General features: G+C 38.1%; 1 protein-coding gene across 1 annotated transcript in view; it reads right to left on the reverse strand.

The window, feature by feature from the left end:
- Positions 1–24,016, reverse strand: part of LOC139945357 (BTB/POZ domain-containing protein KCTD19-like) — a 52,292-nt gene that overhangs the window by 10,365 nt on the left and 17,911 nt on the right. Inside the window, exons 4-5 of the mRNA XM_071942705.1 lie at positions 22,354–22,767; positions 7,346–7,681 (exon numbers count right to left, since the gene is read on the reverse strand). Of these exons, the coding sequence (XP_071798806.1) occupies positions 7,346–7,681; positions 22,354–22,767 (750 nt within the window). The remainder of the gene's footprint in view (positions 1–7,345; positions 7,682–22,353; positions 22,768–24,016) is intronic.

The following is a 24,016-nucleotide window of genomic DNA, read 5'->3' on the forward strand; positions in this document are numbered from 1 at the left end:
AATATTCAATGACGGTTCCCAGAAAGACAAGCACCCTTTCCCCAAATGCATTGCTTTGGTTGGTTGAAAAGAACAATGGAACCACGTCTGAATGCGCCCTGACAATCCCAATCGCTTATAGCCCCGACTGTGCAACCTGACTATAATTATGCATATTTCCTGGTGTTAAATCGGTTTACTGCGTTACGCATTAAACCCTATTACCACCTGATAAATATACACAGACACAAGGATTTGTTGTTGTAGTGAACTCTGCCAAGAGCTAATTTATTCCGTACTCTGAATTCGGTGGTAAAACGCCAATTCATAATAATATAAGGGATTTCCCTTTATTTAATTCCATCCAGTGATATCCACACTCATAAAGAAGTATACCAGTTCCCATTATAATACACTTTGCGACCAATTCGCAAAGGGTCCCAATTCCTCACTTTGCGAACGGTAAATTTCCAATCCGCAAAGGTTCCCACTTCTCGGCGATTTGCCAAAGAAGGTACCAGACTAATTACAATTATTATAATTAAATTATTATTATGAATTATTATAATTATAAATGCACTCATTGACTGGAGAAAACTCCGGGTCAATGAGGTTCCCACTTCCAGCGAGTTGCCAAGAAGGTACCAAATTAATCTACTTCTTTATATACAATCACATCATTTTATTACCACCATATTTATCCATATCAATTCACATAAATTAATTTACCACTTCCTCACAGGCTACAATGCCTATTAGCTTCTTGTTTATAGGAACAACCTAAACCAAAGCAAATTTTGATATAAAAATTTGCCCAAACACCCCCCCCCCTTTTTTTTTTTTTTTTTTTAACAAAACTTTCTCCGAGTGTGAAGTGGAGAACCTCAACCCGTCTGATAAATTTTGATGGAACCAATTGAATCATGTCTTGCCAGTACGCACCTTCCGGGAAGGGTTAATGAGATGGGGTTGTTTTATAACAGGTGCGTTTTGCATCTCCCGAAGTATCTTCTTTGCATACATATTTAAATCCCAAGTGCAGCGTTTTTCTGCCCTCCTTTAACTTTACCTTGATACTTCACCCTTAACAAAATGTCTGACCAAATTAACCGTGTGTTGGGTAGGATGTTCCTAATTACCTTTAGGCTCTCTTTACCCTATGTCTACTCTGTCCCGAATTATCCTTCAAGATATCTTTGGTCCCTAGATATAACACTATTGTCGTCGGGACCTCGCCTTTTGCCAGGTATCTCCTGAGCCTAGTACCAGCCGTCCAGGCGTGCCCCAGACACGTCTTTCCATGCCACTGTACCACCACTGTGTCGCTGCTGTGGCGAATGATCCTGTCCCGGTACCCACGTTCTTGCTTCGGATTGATGAACATCTTTAGGCTCCCTGTTACCCTATGTCTTATCTGTCCCGAATTTTCCTTCACGATATCTTTGGTCCTTATATGTAACACTATTGTCGTCGGGACCTCGCCTTTTGCCAGGAGTCTCCTGAGCCTAGTCCAAGCCGTCCAGGCGTGCCCCAGACACGCCTTTCCATGTCACTGTACCTCCACCGTGCCGCTGCTGTGGCGAATGATACTGTCCCGGTACCCACGTTCTTGCATCGGATTGATGAACATCTTTAGGCTCCCTTTTACCCTATGTGTTATCTGTCCCGAATTTTCCTTCAAGATATCTTTGGTCCTTAGATGTAACACTATTGTCGTCGGGACCTCGCCTTTTGCCGTATCTCCTGAGCCTAGTCCCAGCCGTCCACATGCCCCAGACACGCCTTTCCATGTCACTGTACCACCACTGTGCCGCTGCTGTGGCGAATGATACTGTCCCCGATAAACATCTGTATAAAAACAAATTCAAAGAAAAACAGCCTGGGTGATCTGTTCTGACCAATATTTTATCTTGTCAAAGTCTTGTGTGTAGTTGAAAATGTTGTACACAATTTGTTAACAACCAACTCAACATTCACCAATCTTGTAAATGATTATTTATCTTAAACAGCAATATGCTAATTAAAGAAGCGGTTGTCTACACTGCTTATTTATGACCTTGCTACAAGCTACCCCTTTTTAGACAATTGAAAACATTAAGTCTGGCCTAATGTAGGATTCAAGTGCTCCAGACTTCCATCTCCCCATACTTTTGATTTGTTCCTCCCGAACCCCAAACATATCCTGCAACTATGAACTGAAAAGGGTGTGGGGTTTACCTGATGGCCTTAATCCCTACTTTAAGATGTGATTAACTTGTCTGGCTGACATAGGGTCCCCCTCAATGTACAAACGGGGGGCATTCCTGTCAATAGAAATGATTGAACTTTACCCACTTGATCCGTTTTTGAATATCTTAGAACTACTTGCAAATTCCCTTCCTGATTAAAGAAAATATCACCAATATGCAACGCCCGGGAATTTGCCATCGTGAGTTGTAAACTCACTCACCCTCAGAATAACCGAAAAGGGCAACCAAGAATGCTGCTTTCAACAGCAGAGGTTCATATGCTGATTATACTTTAAACATTAACTATGCTACTTTAATAAAGGTCATATAGGTCAAATATGGTGTCTGCAAGCTATGCTGCAACCGGATGAAGATGTCTGCAAGCTATGCTGCAACCGGAGCAACTGATTCCTTTTTAATCATTCATCTTCTCTTTTCATCTTCACACTCTTCTACGTTTGCATCGAACATTTTTGTCTTCACTGTAAAAATTACACCCTGTAATTGAACCTATTTTTAATCTTGTCATTTCATGTGTATGCTATGTTACATTTTAATCCAACATTATAATGGGTTACTTTTTGTAACCACTTTACGAATTGTTATCTTCACTGCCAATAATTACACCCTGTAACTTGAATAAGTGGATCACTCGATCATTTTTAATCATGCGTCTTCTCATCTCATGTACATACTCTGTACGTTTAGTCCCACATTATAATGTTTGTTACTTTTTGTAACGACCGAATTTTCGTCTTCACTGACAATAATTACACCCTGTAACTTGAATAACCGGATCAACTGATAATTTTTAATCATGCGCCTTTGTTGTTCATATACGTACGCTTTACGGTTTAGCCCGCCTCCATTGTTCGTTACATTTTGTACCGACATTTTTACGACACAACGTGTCATTGCCATGGAACATCAGTGCTGTGTTGACCGCCAGATACGAAAAACCAACCGATATTGGAAACGTACACCTGATCTATGCAAATCAGCGCTTTCAGGTTCAAGCTAGTACTGACCTCCCTGCTAAGCTATGGTAGCTGCTACTGTTACCGATGATACTTAAACTATATAACGACTAAAAAAAGACTAAATTAACAAAGCTTTAATGTGTATATTGATAGCGTAGCCAGATAAGCCTTACCCTGGGTACCGCACCCAGTCCTATTCAATGTTCCCGCCAAACCATTGAACCGTGTAACTCTTTATACTTAACAAGTATAAAGCAGATTTATTCTAATTCGCCTCAGGACCCAACCGAATAATTCAATATTTTGCAGACTGGCGGTAAAAACTAACCAGACTGCTCAGCATTGGAAATGTAATGGAACATCTTGAATCTTGCCGAGGGTCCAAGCGTCTACAATCCTCATTCATCTTAGAAACAATGAAACTACCCGTGGGATCCTCCCATTTGTGCAATTTATGAACATATGAAATATAACTGCAAGCATAGAGAATCACACTGGATTCACCAACTCAAGACAGTCAAGCCCTTTGGACCAAACATAAACACTGGTGTTAAATAACTTCCCGTTACCCCCACTTCACTTCTGCTTGAGAACTATAATGTTGTTTATATTCTGTAACTCAAGTATAAATTATTTTTTTTAAGTTGTCCTATATATTTGTTACTATAACTATCTCATGTAAGTAACCCCCCTTCTTTTTTCCACAGGTCCCCCATACCTATTTTTAATACCATCGTACTTTTGATCTTGCTTTTCTCTATTAATTGACCATTGTTAATTGCATCATGATGCAACTTGTTCTCTAATTCTACCCTTTCATGTTTCCCTGCATTGTTAACGAACAATGCATTTACCACTTTTATGGTCCAGTAATCCATCCTTTCATATGAAACCTCCTTTGTCCTCGCCACTCTACTCGTATTGGTTCATAGCCACCAATTGTTTCTGAAATAGAAACTTTGATTGGCTGTTATTTTCCCGCTTCTTTCTTTCCCGCTTCTTTCTTCATTTAATCCATTTCCCCTCTCTTTTTCTATGATTGGATATGTATTTGTTTGTACTTGTTTTATGCCTCTGAACTAGGTCCGGTTTGGATCGAAAGCTAAGGCCATCTATACCACCCTATTCATTAAACATATGAAATACCAGATACGTATGTACAAATGGAAGAAGATGCAAAGGTCTTTAATTTTAATATTATGCAATAGGCTACCCCTTGATTTATGGAAGCTGACCATTTAGTGCCTAATAATGATCAATCATTCCGAAAGGTCATAATGAAACTTGGTATTGCCCTTCTATTCTTTATGTACACTTTGTTCTAGAGCTTGATTAACACATGGTGCTGTGACGTGCAATGCCCGTAATTCATCGTCAATTATGCCCATGATCTAACTGGTGTTAATTGCTGCCTCATTCTAAAAGTGCGCCATCCCCCCCTTATTGGACGAGCTGCTGCTCTCTGTGCGTACGATCTGACACTATTTCAATAATTCTATGTGTTCTATGGAGATGAGCTCGCAAATACACTGCTACATAAGTCAAAAAATGCAGAGGTCCATGTAATGTATAGAAGTAATTGGACGCCTGTGTTTATTATCTTTCCATATTATAAAATCCCCCTCGTTTACAGCCAGCAAGAAATATTGTGTCTTGACCGCTATTTGTACTAATATAGGGTCACTCTGCTTTATAAGATCACAGCGAAATCCACAAACTCGCTATGAATAATCTTAAAAATTTTAAGGTTAGCGGTAGGCTATTTGTACTACTATAGGGTCACTCTTCTTTATAAGATCACAGCAAAATCCACAAACTCGCTATGAATAATCTTAAAAATTTTTAAGGTTAGCGGTAGGCCCTCGCCCAACTCGCTACGAACCGATATCAATGGATTAAAGGGAGTTGATGGTTAATTCATATGCTGCATGTTATCCGCCATCGGTATGCTTCAAGAGCCCGCTGTGCAATCAATGGACCCCCACATGCAACTGCTCCCTACTGTACTTATTTTGCACCCTGCATTTGAAAGTTGGGCACCACCCAGTTCTATTGAAGATGATGTCCCTCCTAACCTACTACATGCCCCATCCCTGTTATGTATGGAATACCCTGAATATTGACTAGAGTTTGCCAAGTTGTACACTAAACTACTAGGCTTACTTATTCCTGATTGGCCTGACTGACACAAGCTCTGACTAACTTTCATATTAAACGGCAAGCTGCCAGAAAAATTATGAATGTCCGCCCTTTCTTGTACTTGTGTACCTGTACTCATGCTTTGAGAATGTTGGCCCGTTATACCCCGAGTTACGTGTAAAGGCCGTGAAATATCCTGACTATTAATCTGTGGGATGTTCGCAATTATTGACCCTTTATACATACTGGATGTTTGAAACCTTTCCGTATTCACGGTACCCGTGTTACCTAGTAGCGTTACTGTTGGGGCTGTACTTGCACCAGCATTAGGTCTAAAAATGTAGCGACTCACCCGATTGGCCCGGCTAGTAAGCCATCGGCTTCACCACTCTCTGTAGCCGCCCATCTTCGCCCTCCTCATCAGGTATCACTTGGATTTCTTCAATGCGGTTCCCACTTCCAGCGAGTTGCCAAGAAGGTACCGAATTTTGCGAAACTATACAATCTATCTTAACTCCTCGGTGGCAGAATATTCAATGACGGTTCCCAGAAAGACAAGCACCCTTTCCCCAAATGCATTGCTTTGGTTGGTTGAAAAGAACAATGGAACCACGTCTGAATGCGCCCTGACAATCCCAATCGCTTATAGCCCCAACTGTGCAACCTGACTATAATTATGCATATTTCCTGGTGTTAAATCGGTTTACTGCGTTACGCATTAAACCCTAATACAACTCAAAGTTTACTACGGTTAAGAGCATCGAACGCGTTTGGTAAAAATGCATGAAATAACAAGCCTGTGAAAATTTGGACTCAATTGGTCATTGAAGTTGCAAGACAATTATGAAAGAAAGAAAAAAACACCTGTTGTACAAAATAATGTGCTGTCAGATGGGAAAAAAGGCTTCTGGCCTGAATTCTTTTGTGATTATTTTAGTGAGAACTTCCCCTTTCTGAAAAACTACGTTACTTCGGAGAGAGTCATTTCTCAAATGTTTAATACTATCAACAGCTCTCTGTTACTCGTTACCAAGTAAGGTTTTATACTAATATTTTGAGTAAATACCAAACGTATTAAGCTGAGTAATAAAGAGTTAATTTATTTTATTTTTTTTTTTTTTTTTTTTTTTATTATTTTTTTTTTTTAGTTTATAAACGGTTTGCTAAATCTAGAAAATTATGTTTTTTATTTCCTTTAAAAATTAAGAGGCAATATAACATTAGATTAATATAATTCCATTATGAACTAAACGTGTTACTTTCTATCCTCTCCTTAGATTGTAATTATTACATTTATATTATAACTGATAATATTGTTTTTAAGTATTATTTTAATTATAAAAATCAAATTCATCAGGTCGCAATACCATTCAATAATTTCACGAAATCATTTCATGTAAGTCAAAAGCGATGTGCTTGTCATTTACGCAATTCTACCAATAATTATTAAAACAGGTATAAGTCAGTTTTAAAATAGTGAAAAATGTAGTCTTGAATGTCTATCAATAAAATAGAATGACGATTGTAATGAATGATACAAATGAAATCATGTGCACGAAAACGAAACAGAATGTAAACGTATAGGCCTATTATAAAGACAATTTGGAATGGTTTAAACGAATTAGGGGAAAAGCATAAAAATTAATTGATGGCGAGATAGATGTTAAGCTTTTTAAGAATAGATTTTGTTTGTTGACCGGGAAATATATTCATCGAACTCTTTGTTTAAAAAACGGAACAAATCGCATTTATGGATATTATTGCAAGGTAGGTCTTCGTGTGTTCTTCATTGACTTGATTAATGTTCCTTTATTCGCCCAAAAATCATCCGTTACCCAATTCCATTATGATAGATTGAATTCGGCTCTATCTCAATTATGTACAAGCCTTGATGAGCTCTGTGACTTCGTAAAACTCAGCTTCTCGACTGAGGAGATCTTAGCTCCTTGAAATCTTCCGGGAGGATCAGGATTGAATCTCGGAGGAAGTTGAGCATGAAGCGGATCATGGGTCCGTCTAGGTCGATGCCAATAAAGATCGCTGATATATCAATTCTTGACATTTTTCCATGAGCAGTGTGATTCCGTAAAACCCAGCTTCCTGATTCAGGAGATCTAGCTCCTTGAAATCTTTTGGGAGGATCAGGCATGGCTCTCGGAGGAAGTTGAGCACGAAGCGGAACGTGGGACCGTCCCTGTCAATGACGAAGTTGCCTTGTGCGTCCGTATTGGATGGGTCTTTGAACATTTTTGCTAGCCTGGAGTCATGGTAGTGTGTCAGGTTCTCGATTGAGGTCGTGTAGATGGTTCCTCCAACGTTCAAGGTGATCATCTTGCTGGCCATCTTGGTGTAAATCTAAAGGAGGAAGCCAACGGTAATGTATAAGTCATCGTTGTGCGTGGTTTCCTAAACCAGTACAGTTGCAAGTTCATAACTTAAAGACACTGGACACTATTGGTAAATGTCAAAGACTATCTTCACAGTTGGTGTATCTCAACATATATGCATAAAATAACAAACCTGTGAAAATTTGCGCTCAATCGGTCATCGAACTTGCGAGATAATAATGAAAAAAAAAAAAAACCACCATTGTCACACGAGGTTGTGTGCGTTTAGATGGTTGATTTCGAGACCTCAAGTTCTAAATCTGAGGTCTCGAAATCAAATTCGTGGAAAATTACTTCTGTCTCGAAAACTATGGCACTTCAGAGCGAGCCGTTTCTCACACTGTTTTATACCATCAACCTCTCCCCATTACTCGTCACCAAAAAAGGGTTTATGCTAATAATTATTTTGAGTAATTACCAATAGTGTCCACTGCCTTTAAAGACACTGGACACTATTGGTATTGTCAAAGACTATAGTCTTCACAGTTTTTGTATTTCAACATATGCATAAAATAACAAACCTATGACAATTTGAGCTCAATCAGTCGTCGAAGTTGCGAGTTGGAAATAATAAATAAAACCTTGTCGCACCATGGTCACACGAAGTTGTGTGCTTTCAGATGCTCAATTTCGAGACCTCAAAATTAATTCTAAATCTGAGGTCTCGAAATCAAATTCGTGAAAAATTACTTCTTTCTCGAAAACTACGTCACTTCAGAGGGAGCCGTTTCTCACAATGTTTTATACTATCAACAGCTCCCCATTACTCGTTATCAAGAAAGGTTTGATGATAATAGTTTGTTTGAGTAATTACCAATAGTGTCCACTGCTTTTAAGGACAGTTTTATGTAAAACTAGAGATTGAGAGTTTGTGAACAAACTCAAGGTGTTCGGTTTCCGGGAGTAAAAGCTTGGATTAAAAAACAAATATTACACAACTCATAAGATTTGTAATAAATGATTCAAATTGCAAAAACTGTAAAACAACATGATTACGTCATCTAGTAAAAGTGTATGTTTGGTGACGTCATCGGTAATATTTGTTTTAAACCAGACCTTTGCCAGACTTGTATGGTGTGATGGTAAAGCATCAAAGGATGTTTATTTCGACCTAAAAGACAATAAACCACGCCCTTTCAAATCATTTCACAGTCACTTCCTGTTTAAACAGGTCAAAAGGTCAACGAAAGTTCACCAACATATCCATTTCTGTCAAGTACGTAAAGCCCTTTCATATGATGTACAGATTGTCAAAATAGCTTATGTAGTTTAGGAAATATGAACTTAGGAAATATTGACTGACGACTGAAGAAAAGACTGTAAGGGGCATGTATGTTTTAACCGCCTTGAACGAAGACTATTCTTCATGAAGCTTTTTCGCGCTATTGATAATATTTTAAAAAAGAAGTAAAAAAAACAAAAAACGTGGATCAAAAATAATGATTTTTTGAAATAATAATTTGAATTTTTATTACTCAAGAATGGATGACGTCATCATGACCTAACTAACACATTATTCCACTCCTAATGCATATCTAACTATGTGCGAAGTTTCAAGTTCATACGAGTTTGGGAAGTGTGCTTTTGTTCGAGGACAAGGGACGAAGAGAAGAAGAAGATGAAAATCTGGATTGTTTTATTTATTTGTTTGTACTAAAGTTTTGTTTAATCCGGCAGTTTATTTTAGCAAGCCACTCCTAATTGCTTGGGCCTTATGCTTTAACCATTCTGTTTTCTTTGAACGTTTTGTATTGTAACATCCATGTCTGTGCATGGAGGTAGAAATAGATTAGTTTACGTAACGTCCTTTCCTACTAGAGAATGTTTGAAAGGGCTTATGTTATTCCAGAGATTTTTTTTCTTCAAAATATTTAACTCAAAATAACTTGGATAGTTGTTTTAACAAATAATCAAAACAATTGATGATTATGCTAAGTTTAAGAAGTAATAGATATCGTAATACTGACGTGAATTCCGTGGGCCCAAAACGCCCTTCACCCGGGGGGAGTGGTCGATCGATGTAACGTCTCTATTCTTCTCGGTGTTTAACCAAAACATGACCAATGTTCGTCATTTTGTACTGTTGTTTTCTCACATAATTAAAAGTCCCATGAATCACTGAAGTAGGTGGCCATCTCAGCGAAACTTCGTCTTCAATTCCACATTGACCACTAAGCCATCAGAAGGGTAACGTTTGAACAATTTGACGATGAAGATTGAAATGAAATCGTTTTCGCAGCGTTCTGCATAGCTATATAGCTCTATGCATATCACGCTATGGCACAGAGTATAACAAACTTGGCAGCATGCCACCAAATAAATTATGCCTAATACACTACACGTGTACGCCACAAGTGTTACGCACAACCAATGGGGAAATTTCGTAGTTCTTTATACAAGAAATTGTGAACTTTCAAACTCGATTTTGAACCAGAATACGAGCTCAAAATGGGATCACGTCTGCGAGGCATTTACGGAGTTTTTAACGAACTTTCCGATGATGTGTCGATTGTAACAACCCATCATGTAGATCAAAAGTTATGATTTTTTGAAATAATAAACTTTGAAAATTCATAACTCAAGAATTGATGACGTCATCGTGACATAACTCAAACGGTTTCTTCTCCTTATACATATCTAACTAAAGCCCTTTTCACACTACAGGTATTTCTCGGGAAATTCCCGGGAAATGTTAGTCGATCTGTTCACACTACAAAAAAATTCCCGGGAAATAACATTTTCCCGGGAAATAATTTACCCAGTTAAGGGGTAGGGTTAAAGGCGTTAACCCCGGGGAAAAACGTTTTTCCCGGGAAAAGCATCTAGTGAGAACGAAAGCGGGTCTAACTTACCCCACCTTTTGCTTTCACTGTGTTGAGACGTCATTAATCTCGAAAGGTCACAGACGTCAAAAATAGCGCGCCAAATAATTCGCGTGGTAACAATAGCCCTTTTTTGTTTTCTCCTTCTGAAAGTGTTTACGTTAAGGTACGAAAATAAAAGTGAATAACATCTGTAATTTACAAATAAATATATGAATAAAAAAAATTGACCACGTGAATGGAATAGGAATAGAATAAATAGTTGGCGTAAACAAGCTTCCTTCTCGTACACACGCCATGTGTGTATGGTATTTCGTATTTTTACATGTACTTGGCCGTTGGTGGACTTGTGTTGTTCAGAGTCAGATTTGAGTTCATCGATCGACATTGCTGTCTACAACCTGACAGTAAATATTTTAGCTTAATTTGTTGCTCAATTTCTTACGATGGGTAGAAGTGACCGATGGAGTGAAACTAGTTGCATTTTGGGCCGACGATGCAGTCCAAAAACAGCTAGATGGGCATAGGCCTACAAGACACGGGAAAGTTTTCTCAAAATTGGCTGACTGCCTGCGTGGTGCTGGGTATGAACGGACCCCTGCCCATTGCAAAAAAACTGAAAACCTTGGGTAAAAAAGACTTTAGGTCTGTAGGATACTAGTTTTGTTTTTCAAGGCCTAAATATTTTCTATTGCATAAGTGTTCTCTTGCAAACATTTCTTTTTAGAAGAAACATACATTTAAAAGTCGTTATGAAGCCATGAAAAAATGCTGGCCAATATAGGGTTAAAGCCTATTCAGTGTTCTTTCTTTGCACAATGGGAAAACAGCACTGTTGATGTTGGAAGGGAAGATTGCTTCTTCTGCTTTCTACTGCTATTGTCAGATTGTGCAAAATCGACCATGCGGTGTTTTTTCTATAAAACCTTTAATTATCTTGGCCCTAACATCATGGACATTATTATGCAATCCTTCGAAAATGCTATTCAGAAAATTTCTAGGCCTTACCCCAGGGTTGATTCCCTTAACCCTGCCCCTGAGCAGGGTGAATTTTTTCCTGGGAAAACATCATTTCCCGGGAAATTCCCGGGAGTATTTTTGTAGTGTGAACAGATCAACCAAAAGTTCCCGGGAATTTCCCGGGAAATAACTATAGTGTGAACAGGCAAAAATTGAGATGAACGCCAACACAAAACCTCTGGGTAAAACACGGACACAAAAGTCCATTCAATTACAGTTCTCAAAAGAAAGAACAAAATTGTCGCAGAGTAGAAAGCTCCCTTTCGCTTTTTCTAATAGCAACTTGCTCCCACCAGTGGCCGCTCTTCATGGTAGACCAGATTAACCTTTGACCAATACTTCAGCAAGTGCCATGAAACCCGTCAATCGCACGACAAATTCCATCCGATTGTTATACCGCATGTCTTTAAAACACTGTCACAGCAATCGTCTTCTCCTGACAAGACGTCAGCGACGTCTTCCCCGAACTGCAAGACTTCTTCTCCGCCGTAATCACACAATATATTGGTATAACAACACGCAAATACACAATTTATGTGCAGCCATTTTGGGTCGCATGTGGCAAGGATTTTGCAGCCGGCCGCGTGGCATTATGGGAATGGACTTCCGTCCACAAACATTGTAACTTCCGCATGGGCTGACCTGTTTACCACATTTCCTGGGGTTTGATCGTAAGTGTGAAACGACCGTGCATATTCCTGGGAAATAGCACTCCCGGGAGTTACCAAATTGGGATAGTGAGAACGGTTGCTGGGGTGGCGGTGGGGTTAAAACTCCCGGGATTTTCCCGGGAGTTTATTTCCCGGGAAATGGCTCTGTAGCGTGAAAAGGGCTTAAGTGTGAAGTTTCAACTTTATATGTGCTTGGGAAGTGTGATTTTTTTAGCGGACAATCGCCGCTAATAAGCAGAATGGATGATCACTGGAGCGTGCTCTGCTGCACCGCTAATACACTACACGTTGTGTGTATGCCTACGTGCAATGTTTATGCACATAACAATGGGGATTTACGTTGTTCTTTAGACGTGAATTTTGAAATTTTCAACCTCTCTTTTGAGCCGGAAGACAACATCAAAATGGGGTCATGTCTGTGGGGCGTTTACGGAGTTTTCAATGACGATTCCGATGATGTTTCGATTGTAAGAATCCCTCATGTAGATCAAAAGTTATGATTTTTTGAATAAATAAACTTTGAATATTCATAACTCAAGAATTGATGACGTCATCATGACGTAACTCACACGGTTTCTTCTTCTTATAAATCGCTAACTATGTGTGAAGTTTCAAGTTCATACGAATTTGGAAAAGGCGCTTTTGTTAGCGGACAAGGGACGCTGAGAAGAAGAAGAAGAAGTAAAAAAAAACGAACAAAAATAAGAGGTGTTCGGGTTCAATACCCGAACACCTAAAAAGAAAAAAAAAAGAACAAAAATAAGAGGTGTTTCGGGCTGTTGGCCCGAACACCTAAAAAGAAGAAAAAAAACGAACAAAAATAAGAGGTGTTTCGGGCTGTTGGCCCGAACACCTAATGATTTCAACTAGACCTTTCAGGACATCAGACTCTGAAAAGTCAACCACATACGCACATAGTACCTGATTATGAAATATGATCTAACTAGACTATGCTTTCTGCTGAGATGTTGTTCAATTGGTTTCATATAATTATGATTCATTTGTTGTGCATTTATGTATAGTTTTCTGATTAATAATCTAATTTATTTCTAGTAGTTTATTTATGATTGTGTGTTATTAATTTTTTCCTGTGTTGCATGTGTATGCATACACTCAGAAAAATATTTACACAAGTTGTGTAAAAAAAAAACCATGTTTTAGAGGCAGGGGGTGAACCTGCTAACAGTTAGGTAAACTTTTACCAGTTCGTTACAGGGTAAAACTTACACAACAAAGACTTACAAACTTAGTTCGTTTAGGAGTAAACATATTTACCTAAATTTTAAGTAAACGCTAGATATGTAAAATATTACACATTGATTGTGTAAACCTTACACTTTTATTACATGTAAAACTATTCCGCATTACCGTTTTACTGGGTAAAAACTTTGATTTACCTTATAGCTGTGTAATTATTATTATTTTACCGTTTGTTTAGGTAAAATGTTCACTTGGATTGTTTGTAGTCGTACAAAGTTACATCTTTTTACCGTTGTACGTACCCTTTTCCCGTCTGAACGTTTGAGTTTGTTCTAACACGACCCTAAGGCCTTACTGCCTGTTCGTGCTCGTAGAGCAAAAGTTACAAGCATGGGGATTTTGCTCCTTGATGATGGACGTATTGAAAGGTGAGTTTCTCAAAAAAATTGCGATCTTCAGTCATATACAGACGCTGATGTGTGTCGTATTATTATTTGTTAGTTTTTACAACCATTTCAGCCTACATGTTTGCCATAAACTTGAACATGTCTGCAGCGCTATAAAGTGAGCATGTTTTGTAACGTGTTGCAACATGTTGTCTTGCTATATCAGCACTATAGCGCTGTATACATCTTCAAGTTCATGGCAAACAAGTAGGCCAAATTTTAATGGTTGTAAAACTAACAAAAAATAATACGACACGCATCAGTAGATATGGCTGTAGGACGTAACAACTTTTGAGAAACTCACCTTTTAATATGTCCACCTAGGGGCACAAATCCCCATTCTTGTAACTTTTGCTCGACGAGCACGAACGACATGACTGCATGGACTGAGACGTTAGCAACTTGTCATCACGCAGACACGCGCGTGCGCACACGCGGGGAAAAAACATAACTTGCATGTAAACACCGGATTCTTTTCACAGTTCCTTGTAAGACCTACCAATGCCATGTAAAGTTTCTCTTTACTTCGGTAAATCTTACATAACTTTGATTAACTGCAATACTTACTCTCAAAACATGTATATATTTTTTTACATTACAAATCATTACATATTTTTGGCCGTGTTTTACTTAAGTTAGGTAGTTTCTTACATAACTTTTTTTACAAAACATCTTTTTACCATTTGTTTTCTGAGTGTAGTGAATTTCCTCCATGGTATAGGACCAATAAAGTTGAATTGAATTGAATTGAATTGAATCGAATAGAGTCCATCAATTTAATTGGAAGAGGGTATGCCCTGAATCGAGCAGGTTTGGACAATGTGAAGCCTACTTAATATTGGATTATTTAAGGAGCGTTTCGATGCGCCATATCAGACGCACCCCCCCCCCCCCCCGCCCTAGCCTTGAATCAAGGCGCACGCGGCGGCGGCTCGCCGATGTCACGCACGAAAAAAGACCAGCGCGAGCGGCGAAGCCGCGTGCTAACCCCGCCTCGAACGGGGAAATAAGGGGGAAACAAAACAAAAACCCGAGAAACAAAAGTAAACACAGAATGATCTCCTGTAACACACTAACCCAAAACAAGTTTGACACAACACACAATGATGAAGGATCCGCCCTTTCAAAATAAAAACCATGATGTCTTTCTAAGAAACGGACAGGTCCAAGCATTTTTTACAAAACTCATCGTTGGAAGACAAATTAAGGAAAGACAAGTTTTATTGAAAGACAAGTGTTTTGCTCTGTAGGCCTACTGTCTGTAATGACAACAAGTGATTCCCAATTAAGTTCATTATATATTACAAATTAAGCAAAACATTATCAATGTTCTAAAACTTAGCATATAATTTACTACGAACAATAACTCCAAAAGAACTTAAACAGGAGTCTACAATATTAACATAGAAATATAAAAAGGATGTTAACATTCAATATTATTTTATCTTCCGTAAAATTACCATCTCATTAAAAGTACAGAATGTCTATACACATGCCCCTGGTTTTTACACTAAAACAAAGCTTCGAAGTAATATTCCATAATTATTCTATAATTCATAATTTCTTCATTTTCTTCTCCTTGTTTTTTTTTTTTTTCCCCGTTTTATTTTTCTTCCGATAACATCATTCTCTAGTGAGTCAAGATGACACTTAATCCATAAACACTTAAAGGAACATTACAGATTTGTTTTTTGCGAACAAAACAATTGCTGGCAGTGTAAGCACTTCATGTAACCCACCATATACATAAACTGACAAACCTGTAGAAGTTTGAGATCGATCGGCCATCTGGGTACTCTTAATAAAAAAATAGCATTTTTACAATTTCATTGTTGGTACAAAATGAGAAATTACTATCAATTCAAATAATTCTCATCAAAAAGTCTGATACACGACACCTTGATACATTTGTATTGAAGCATTTTCTTCATATTTGTCTGTAGGTGATTCCCGAACTGTATTTCTATTTCAAAAGTGACAAGTAACAAAGCCCCCCCCCCCCCAGAGTCCCGTAGAAAATACTCCCCCCCAAATAAAAAAAAAAGAAAAGAAAAAAAGAAAAAAACTAGACATGATTGCATTTGTGCACAAATGCAGAGCTGTTTCGTTAATAAAATCTTCAAATTGTCCCTCTTAATTTGAAATTCTCTTTGCATCAAAGCAGTTATGACAGTCCAGCCTATTTAAAAAAATAATTTGGATTATACCAAGTTCAGATAGCAATTTATGACTTAAAGGTGCAAAAATTTAAAAAATCATAAAAAATCGTGTGATGACGTCATCATGACGTCGTTTCACAATTCACAAGAACTTGTCAATATCCAACAACCTATCAAGTTTCAACATAATCGCATAATTACTTCGGGAGTTATATTAGTTCAAAAGTGCACCTTTAAGGCCGCGTCACGTGACCCCCAATGACGTCATTGATCTGAAACTTCACACATTATGATGGCTGCCTGACAGTTAACGTGTGTGTAAAATTTGAAGTGATTACAAAAAACTTCACCACACACATCTTCAAAAAGTTCATTTTGACGAGTTTTCAACCTGCCGCTAGAGGGCGCTGTTGCATTTTGTGACGTCATTGGTTTTTTTTTGTACTGCCCACCCTTGCCAGGCACTAACATCGTTAAAAGCAACTTCATATCTTTTGCCAATTTTGAATTAGAGGGCCACTTCCGGTTTCGACCGGAAGTAGAGGTCATGTGAGGTCACGCACACGAAACAAAATGAAGACCTAATTTATCCCTACCCAATCCCGCAAACAGAAACCTACGGTCTCTTGTGGCTGATTTGTTATAAATTTTCAATCATTTAAAACACAACACCTTTAAGATGTCGTCACGTGACTTGTGATGATGTCATAATGACATCCTTGTTTTGCAATGATCATTGCCCCAATACCTTTCATCCCTTAAAGTTTCATTGCAATTGCTCTTTGGGAACCTTCCAAATCAGCACTTATATGAAATTTTTCTGAAGATGACAAATAAAAAAAAAAAAAATAACTAGAGCTAAGTTTTTGTCATAACAAAAACAAGGTGTTCGGCTTCCGGGAGTACAAAAATACACCCTGGTGGACAGTTATCAAAGGAAAAACCCATGAAAATAGGCCTTTTCAAAGCATTTTACATGCACTTCCGGTTTAGAAAGGTCAAAAGGTCAAGAGAAGGTCACCAACATATCCATTTTTGTGAAGTACGTAAACCCCTTTCATATGATGTATAGATTGTCAAAATAGCTTTTGTGGTTGAGGACATAGGAACTTATGAATGATGACGACTGGAGAAGAGACTAACTAAACGAAAGGGAAATGTTTATTGAAAACGCCTTGAAAACAGACTATAAACGAAGCTGATATAATATTTTAAAAGAGAAGTAAAAAAAAAACAAAAAAAACAAAAAAAAAACAGCAACATCAACAACTGGTTTAGCGGGTTTCCCATCCAAGTACTGACCGGGCCCGATGTTGCTTAACTTCACTGATCGGACGAGAACCGGTGTGATCAACGCAGTACGGTAGTAATCAAAACAAAAAATGTATTTTTGACGAAAATACACAAAAAATCTGATTTGAACCAGAAGACAAGGTAAAAATGGGATCATGTCTGCGAGGCCTTTACGGAGTTTTTAACGACCTTTCCGATTATGTATCGATTGTAAGAATCCATCACGTGGATCAAAAATAATGATTTTTTGAAATAATAAACTTTGACATTTAAAAACTCAAGAATGGATGCCGTCATCATGACCTAACTAACACATTATTCCACTCCTAATGCATATCTAACTATGTGCGAAGTTTCAAGTTCATACGAGTTTGGGAAGTGTCCTTTTGTTCGAGGACAAGGGACGAAGAGAATAAGAAGATGAAAATCTGGATTGTTTTATTTATTTGTTTGTACTAAAGTTTTCTTTAATCCGGCAGTTTATTTTAGCAAGACCACTCCTAATTGCTTGGGCCCTATACTTTAACCATTCTGTTTTCTTTGAATGTTTTGTATTGTAACATCCATGTCTGTGCACGGAGGTAGAAATAGATTAGTTTACGTAACGTCCTTTCCTACTAGAGAAAGTTTAAAAGGGCTTATGTTATTCCAGAGATTTTTTTCTTCAAACTATTTAACTCAGAATAACTTGGATAGTTGTTTTAACAAATAATCAAAACAATTGATGATTATGCTAAGTTCAAGAAGTAATAGATATTGTAATACTGACGTGAATTCCGTGGGCCCAAAACGCCCTTCACCCGGGGGGAGTGGTCGATCGATGTAACGTCTCTATTCTTCTCGGTGTTTAACCAAAACATGACCAATGTTCGTCATTTTGTACTGTTGTTTTCTCACATAATTATAACTCCCATGAATCACTGAAGTAGGTGGCCATCTCAGCGAAACTTCGTCTTCAATTCCACATTGACCACTAAGCCATCAGAAGGGTAACATTTGAACAATTTGACGCCGAAGATTGAGAGGAAATCGTTTTCGCAGCGTTCTGCATAAATAGAGCTATACAGCTCTAAATAATAGAGCTATAATAGAGCTATATAGCTCTATGCATATCACGCTATGGCACAGAGTACAATAAACTTGGCAGCATGCCACCAAATAAATGATGCCTAATACCCTACACGTGTACGACACACGTGTTACGCACAACCAATGGGGAAATTTCGTAGTTCTTTATACATGAAATTATGAATTTTCAAACTCGATTTTGAACCAGAAGACGAGATCAAAATGGGATCATGTCTGCGAGGCATTTACGGAGTTTTTAACGAACTTTCCGATGATGTGTCGATTGTAACAACCCATCATGTAGATCAAAAGTTATGATTTTTTGAAATAATAAACTTTGGAAATTCAAGAATTGATGACGTCATCGTGACGTAACTCAAACGGATTCTTCTCCTGATAAATATATAACTATATGTGAAGTTAAAAGTTCATACAGGTTTGGGAAGTGTGCTTTTGTTAGAGGGCAAGGGACGGAGATGTATTTTTGAAGAAAAATATACAATTGCAAACTTTGACCTTCCGGTACGAACGGAAGGAGGGGTCATACGATTTTGACGTTAACTTTTCAAATGTAGTCCCAGTCTTGATCTATCAGATGCGTAATTATGAATATCATAACTGTAAAATTCGAAGACATATAGCGAAAAGCAAATGGTCACTTTTTGAACCTAAAAACCTTGTAATTCGACACCTGATGACGTCATCATGACGAAACTAAAACGGTTTCATCTACTAATGAATATCTAACTATGTGTAAAGTTTCAAGTTTATGTGAGCTTAGCAAGTATGTCTTTGTTAGCGGACAAAAACCACGAAGAAGAAGACGAAGTTAAAAACTAGAAATTGAGAGTTTGTGTACAAACTCAGGGTGTTCGGGTGAATGGTCAAATGAGGTCACGTTGTGTACAACATTTGTAGAACATTACAAGAGGTTTCATGTAGTGAAAGAATCTTGTACGTAGCGTTTGTGGTTCTCAAGATATGAATTTTTCAATTTTTTACCGTTTATTTAACGTAATGACGTCATCAATGACGTCATCATTCCAAAAAAGTCGCGGGTTCATCTACTCATGAAGGTTCATGTTTATGATAAGTTTCAAGTTCATAGTAGTTTAACATTTTGTTCAAAATCGCACGAAGAAAGATGAGGCGAATCCCAGCGTAGTGGAATTTGAATTACGCGCGCCTTCAACGGGGTCTGCATGTGTATACACAACCCGTAATGCCCACAGCCACGCAGTGCTGTTTTGTCGTAGAGCATGGATACAATGTAGGCCTACATGAACTACACGCACACACACCCACACACCCACAATACAATAGTAGCATTCACATACATGAATGGCGATACTATCTGGTTTCTACGCGTAATGAATGGAGGTCAACACAAACGCGCGCTTTTACGACCAGAAGGCAAAATTCAACTGGCATTATGTTTGTGCAAAAGTTTGAGCAGGATAACTGATCTTCAAACTGATATTCAAATTTTGCGAATATGATATATAGTTCTTGAGATATGAACTTTTGAAATTTTGAACTTCCGGTTTCAACCGGAAGTAAAAGTCACATGAGGTCACGTTGTGCACGACTTTTGTAGCTAATTACAAGACCTTTTATATGCACCAAATATCTTGTGTGTGGCATTTGTAGTTCTCAAGATATGAACTCTCCAATTTTTAGCGTTTTTTTGAACGTAATGACGTCATCAATGACGTCATCATTCCAAAAATGTTGCTGTTTCGTCTACTCATTAAGATCAATATATATGGTAAGTTTCAGGTTCATACAAGCTTTAGTTTTTGCGAAAATCGCGCGAGAACGTTCGAGGAGAAGAACACGCAGAAAAAAAAAAAAAACTAGAAATTGAGAGTTTGTGTACAAACTCAGGGTGTTCGGGTGAATGGTCAAATGAGGTCACGTTGTGTACAACATTTGTAGAACATTACAAGAGGTTTCATGTAGTGAAAGAATCTTGTACGTAGCGTTTGTGGTTCTCAAGATATGAATTTTTCAATTATTTACCGTTTATTTAACTTAATGACGTCATCGATGATGTCATCATTCCAAAAAAAGTTTTGGTTTCGTCTGCACACTAAGGTTTATGTTCATGGTAAGTTTCAAGTTCATACAAGCGTTAGTTTTGTTCAACAAGTTCATAGTAGTTTAACATTTTGTTCAAAATCGCACGAAGAAAGATGAGGCGAATCCCAGCGTAGTGGAATTTGAATTACGCGCGCCTTCAACGGAGTCTGCATGTGTATACACAACCCGTAATGCCCACAGCCACGCAGTGCTGTTTTGTCGTAGAGCATGGATACAATGTAGGCCTACATGAACTACACGCACACACACCCACACACCCACAATACAGTAGTAGCATTCACATACATGAATGGCGATACTATTTGGTTTCTACGCGTAATGAATGGAGGTCAACACAAACGCGCGCTTTTACGACCAGAAGGCAAAATTCAACTGGCATTATGTTTGTGCAAACGTTTGAGCAGGATAACTGATCTTCAAACTGATATTCAAATTTTGCGAATATGATATATAGTTCTTGAGATATGAACTTTTGAAATTTTGAACTTCCGGTTTCAACCGGAAGTAAAAGTCACATGAGGTCACGTTGTGCACGACTTTTGTAGCTAATTACAAGACCTTTTATATGCACCAAATATCTTGTGTGTGGCATTTGTAGTTCTCAAGATATGAACTCTCCAATTTTTAGCGTTTTTTTGAACGTAATGACGTCATCAATGACGTCATCATTCCAAAAATGTTGCTGTTTCGTCTACTCATTAAGATCAATATATATGGTAAGTTTCAGGTTCATACAAGCTTTAGTTTTTGCGAAAATCGCGCGAGAACGTTCGAGGAGAAGAACACGCAGAAAAAAAAAAAAAAAAAAAAAAAAAAAAAAAAAAAAAAACAGAACAATAACAATAGTTGTTCGGCTGGTGGCCGAACACCTAAAAAAAAAAAAAAAAAAAAAACAGAACAATAACAATAGTTGTTCGGCTGGTGGCCGAACACCTAAAAAAAAAAAAACGAACAAAAACAAGAGGTCTTCGGACTCGAGTCCGAACACCTAATAATAAAAAAAACTTTAACAAAAACAAGAGCTGTTTCGCTGCGCTGCGCTACGAAACAGCTAAAAACGCAACACATCAGCAAAACCAGCAGCAACAATCACAACAACACAACAGCAAAGACCGACGTATGGTGACAACATTTTAAGAGCTATTGTTTGATATTTCTAAAAAAGGTCCTACCTGCCTTAAAGATGTCGTTCGGCCATCTGGGTCACGAGAGAATAGTGAAAAACCGATTACAAATTTTGCATTTCATCGATGCCAAAATAAAAATGAAATAAAACGCTCACTGAGCGATAAACTCCAAACGCGAAGTTAGATTATTTATTTCTCATCATGACATTTCAGACATAAATATTTCAAGGGATGTTTTCTACTATCATCATCCTTAGACCGTGTAAGCTTAATGTAAATTTGTGATCTTCACGACCTTAATTCTTACCAATTCTGTAACGTTCCTTTAAAACTAAAAAACAATTTTCCATTGAATAAAAAAAAACATGTCCTTGGAAATGTTCGGATTTTACGTACATGTATTGTAGTGAAAATAGTACAAACAAAGCACAGATATTTTCTCAATATCACAGTTTTCTTCTTAAAACCGTGGCGGTAGTTACGGTCGATACCCCTATAAGGCACATTTAACCAGCGAGCGACCGAGGAAGGGAGGTTCCCCCCCCCCCCGCTCAGAACACTTGACCTCTCTTGACCGTCCCCCCCACCCCAGCCCCCCTCCCCCAAACATGAGGTAAAGAAAGTGGACAAATATGATGTTTTTTACGAACAAATAAAAAGTTTTTTACAGATGAAATATCAGAGATGTTAAATTTGCATCGGGGATAAAGAATAGTAATTTTGGTTTTTACCCGTTCACCGATGTGTGTTAGCGGCTCTATCATGTCGACAGCCTCATCGACAAGTTTGCCGACAGCTTTGATGAGCGGCTTGATTTGGTAGAACTCAGCTTCCCGCCTCAGGAGACCCAACTCCTTGAAGTCTTCTGGTAGGGTCAGGCATGGCTCTGATGCTCGTGGGGTCAGGCATGACTCTCGGAGGAAGTTGAGCACGAAGCGGAACATGGGACCGTCCAGGTCGATGACGAAGCGGCCATGTTCGTCCTTATTGGATGGTTCGAGTCGGGTTCCACTGTCTTCGTGTTGTGCTTTGAACATTGTTCCTAGCATGGAGTCAGGGTAGCATGTCAAGGTCTCGATTGAGGTCGTGTAGATGGTTCCCCCAACGTTCAAGGTGATCATCTTGCTGGCCATCTTGGTGTAAATCTAAAGGAGTATTAAGCCCAATGTGATGATAAATCCGTTGGAAGAGGGTGTGGGTTCGTACCAAAATTGTGAAGTGACGTGGGTTGAGGTGGCTCGTGCACTTAAGCCCACACACATTTTGCAGTTTACCTTACAAAAACTCCACCCGAACGACCAACAAACACATAACAAAACAGACCCCCCCCAAAAAAAAAACAAAAAAAAACCACAAAAAAAACAACAACAACAACAACAACAACAACAACAACAACAACAACAACAACATCAACCAAACAAGCAATAACAAAAAAACGAGAAAAAAAACCAACAACATCAAAACAAACGAACATACACCCAACAAATTGTTGACAAAACATAACATCCTGTTGTGCCGTTAAAACAAAAATTAATAATATTAATAAAAAGCCCAGTAAATAAACCCTGAAATAAAATGCAATTGTTCCACACGATGACACTTGTTTCCCCTTTAAATTAAGAAGCACGATGTGTACTCTTAATAAAAAATAGCATTTTTACAATTTCATTGTTGGTACAAAATGAGAAATTACTATTAATTCAAATAATTCTCATCAAAAAGTCTGATACACGACACCTTGATACATTTGTATTGAAGCATTTTCTTCGTATTTGTCTGTAGGTGATTCCCGAACTGTATTTCTATTTCAAAAGTGACAAATAACAAAGCCCCCCCCCCCCCAAGTCCCGTAGAAAATACCCCCCCCCCAAAAAAAAAAAAAAAAAAAAAAACGCAACACATCAGCAAAACCAGCAGCAACAATCACAACAACACAACAGCAAAGACCGACGTATGGTGACAACATTTTAAGAGCTATTGGTTGATAATTCTAAAAAGGCCCTACCTGCCTTAAAGATGTCGTTCGGCCATCTGGGTCACGAGAGAATAGTGAAAAACCGATTACAAATTTTGCATTTCATCGATGCCAAAATAAAAATGAAATAAAACGCTCACTGAGCGATAAACTCCAAACGCGAAGTTAGATTATTTATTTCTCATCATGACATTTCAGACATAAATATTTCAAGGGATGTTTTCTACTATCATCATCCTTAGACCGTGTAAGCTTAATGTAAATTTGTGATCTTCACGACCTTAATTCTTACCAATTCTGTAACGTTCCTTTAAAACTAAAAAACAATTTTCCATTGAATAAAAAAAAACATGTCCTTGGAAATGTTCGGATGTTACGTACATGTATTGTAGTGAAAATAGTACAAACAAAGCACAGAT

This window comes from Asterias amurensis, chromosome 12 (assembly GCF_032118995.1).
Source record: "Asterias amurensis chromosome 12, ASM3211899v1".
Classification (NCBI taxonomy): Eukaryota; Metazoa; Echinodermata; class Asteroidea; order Forcipulatida; family Asteriidae; genus Asterias; species Asterias amurensis.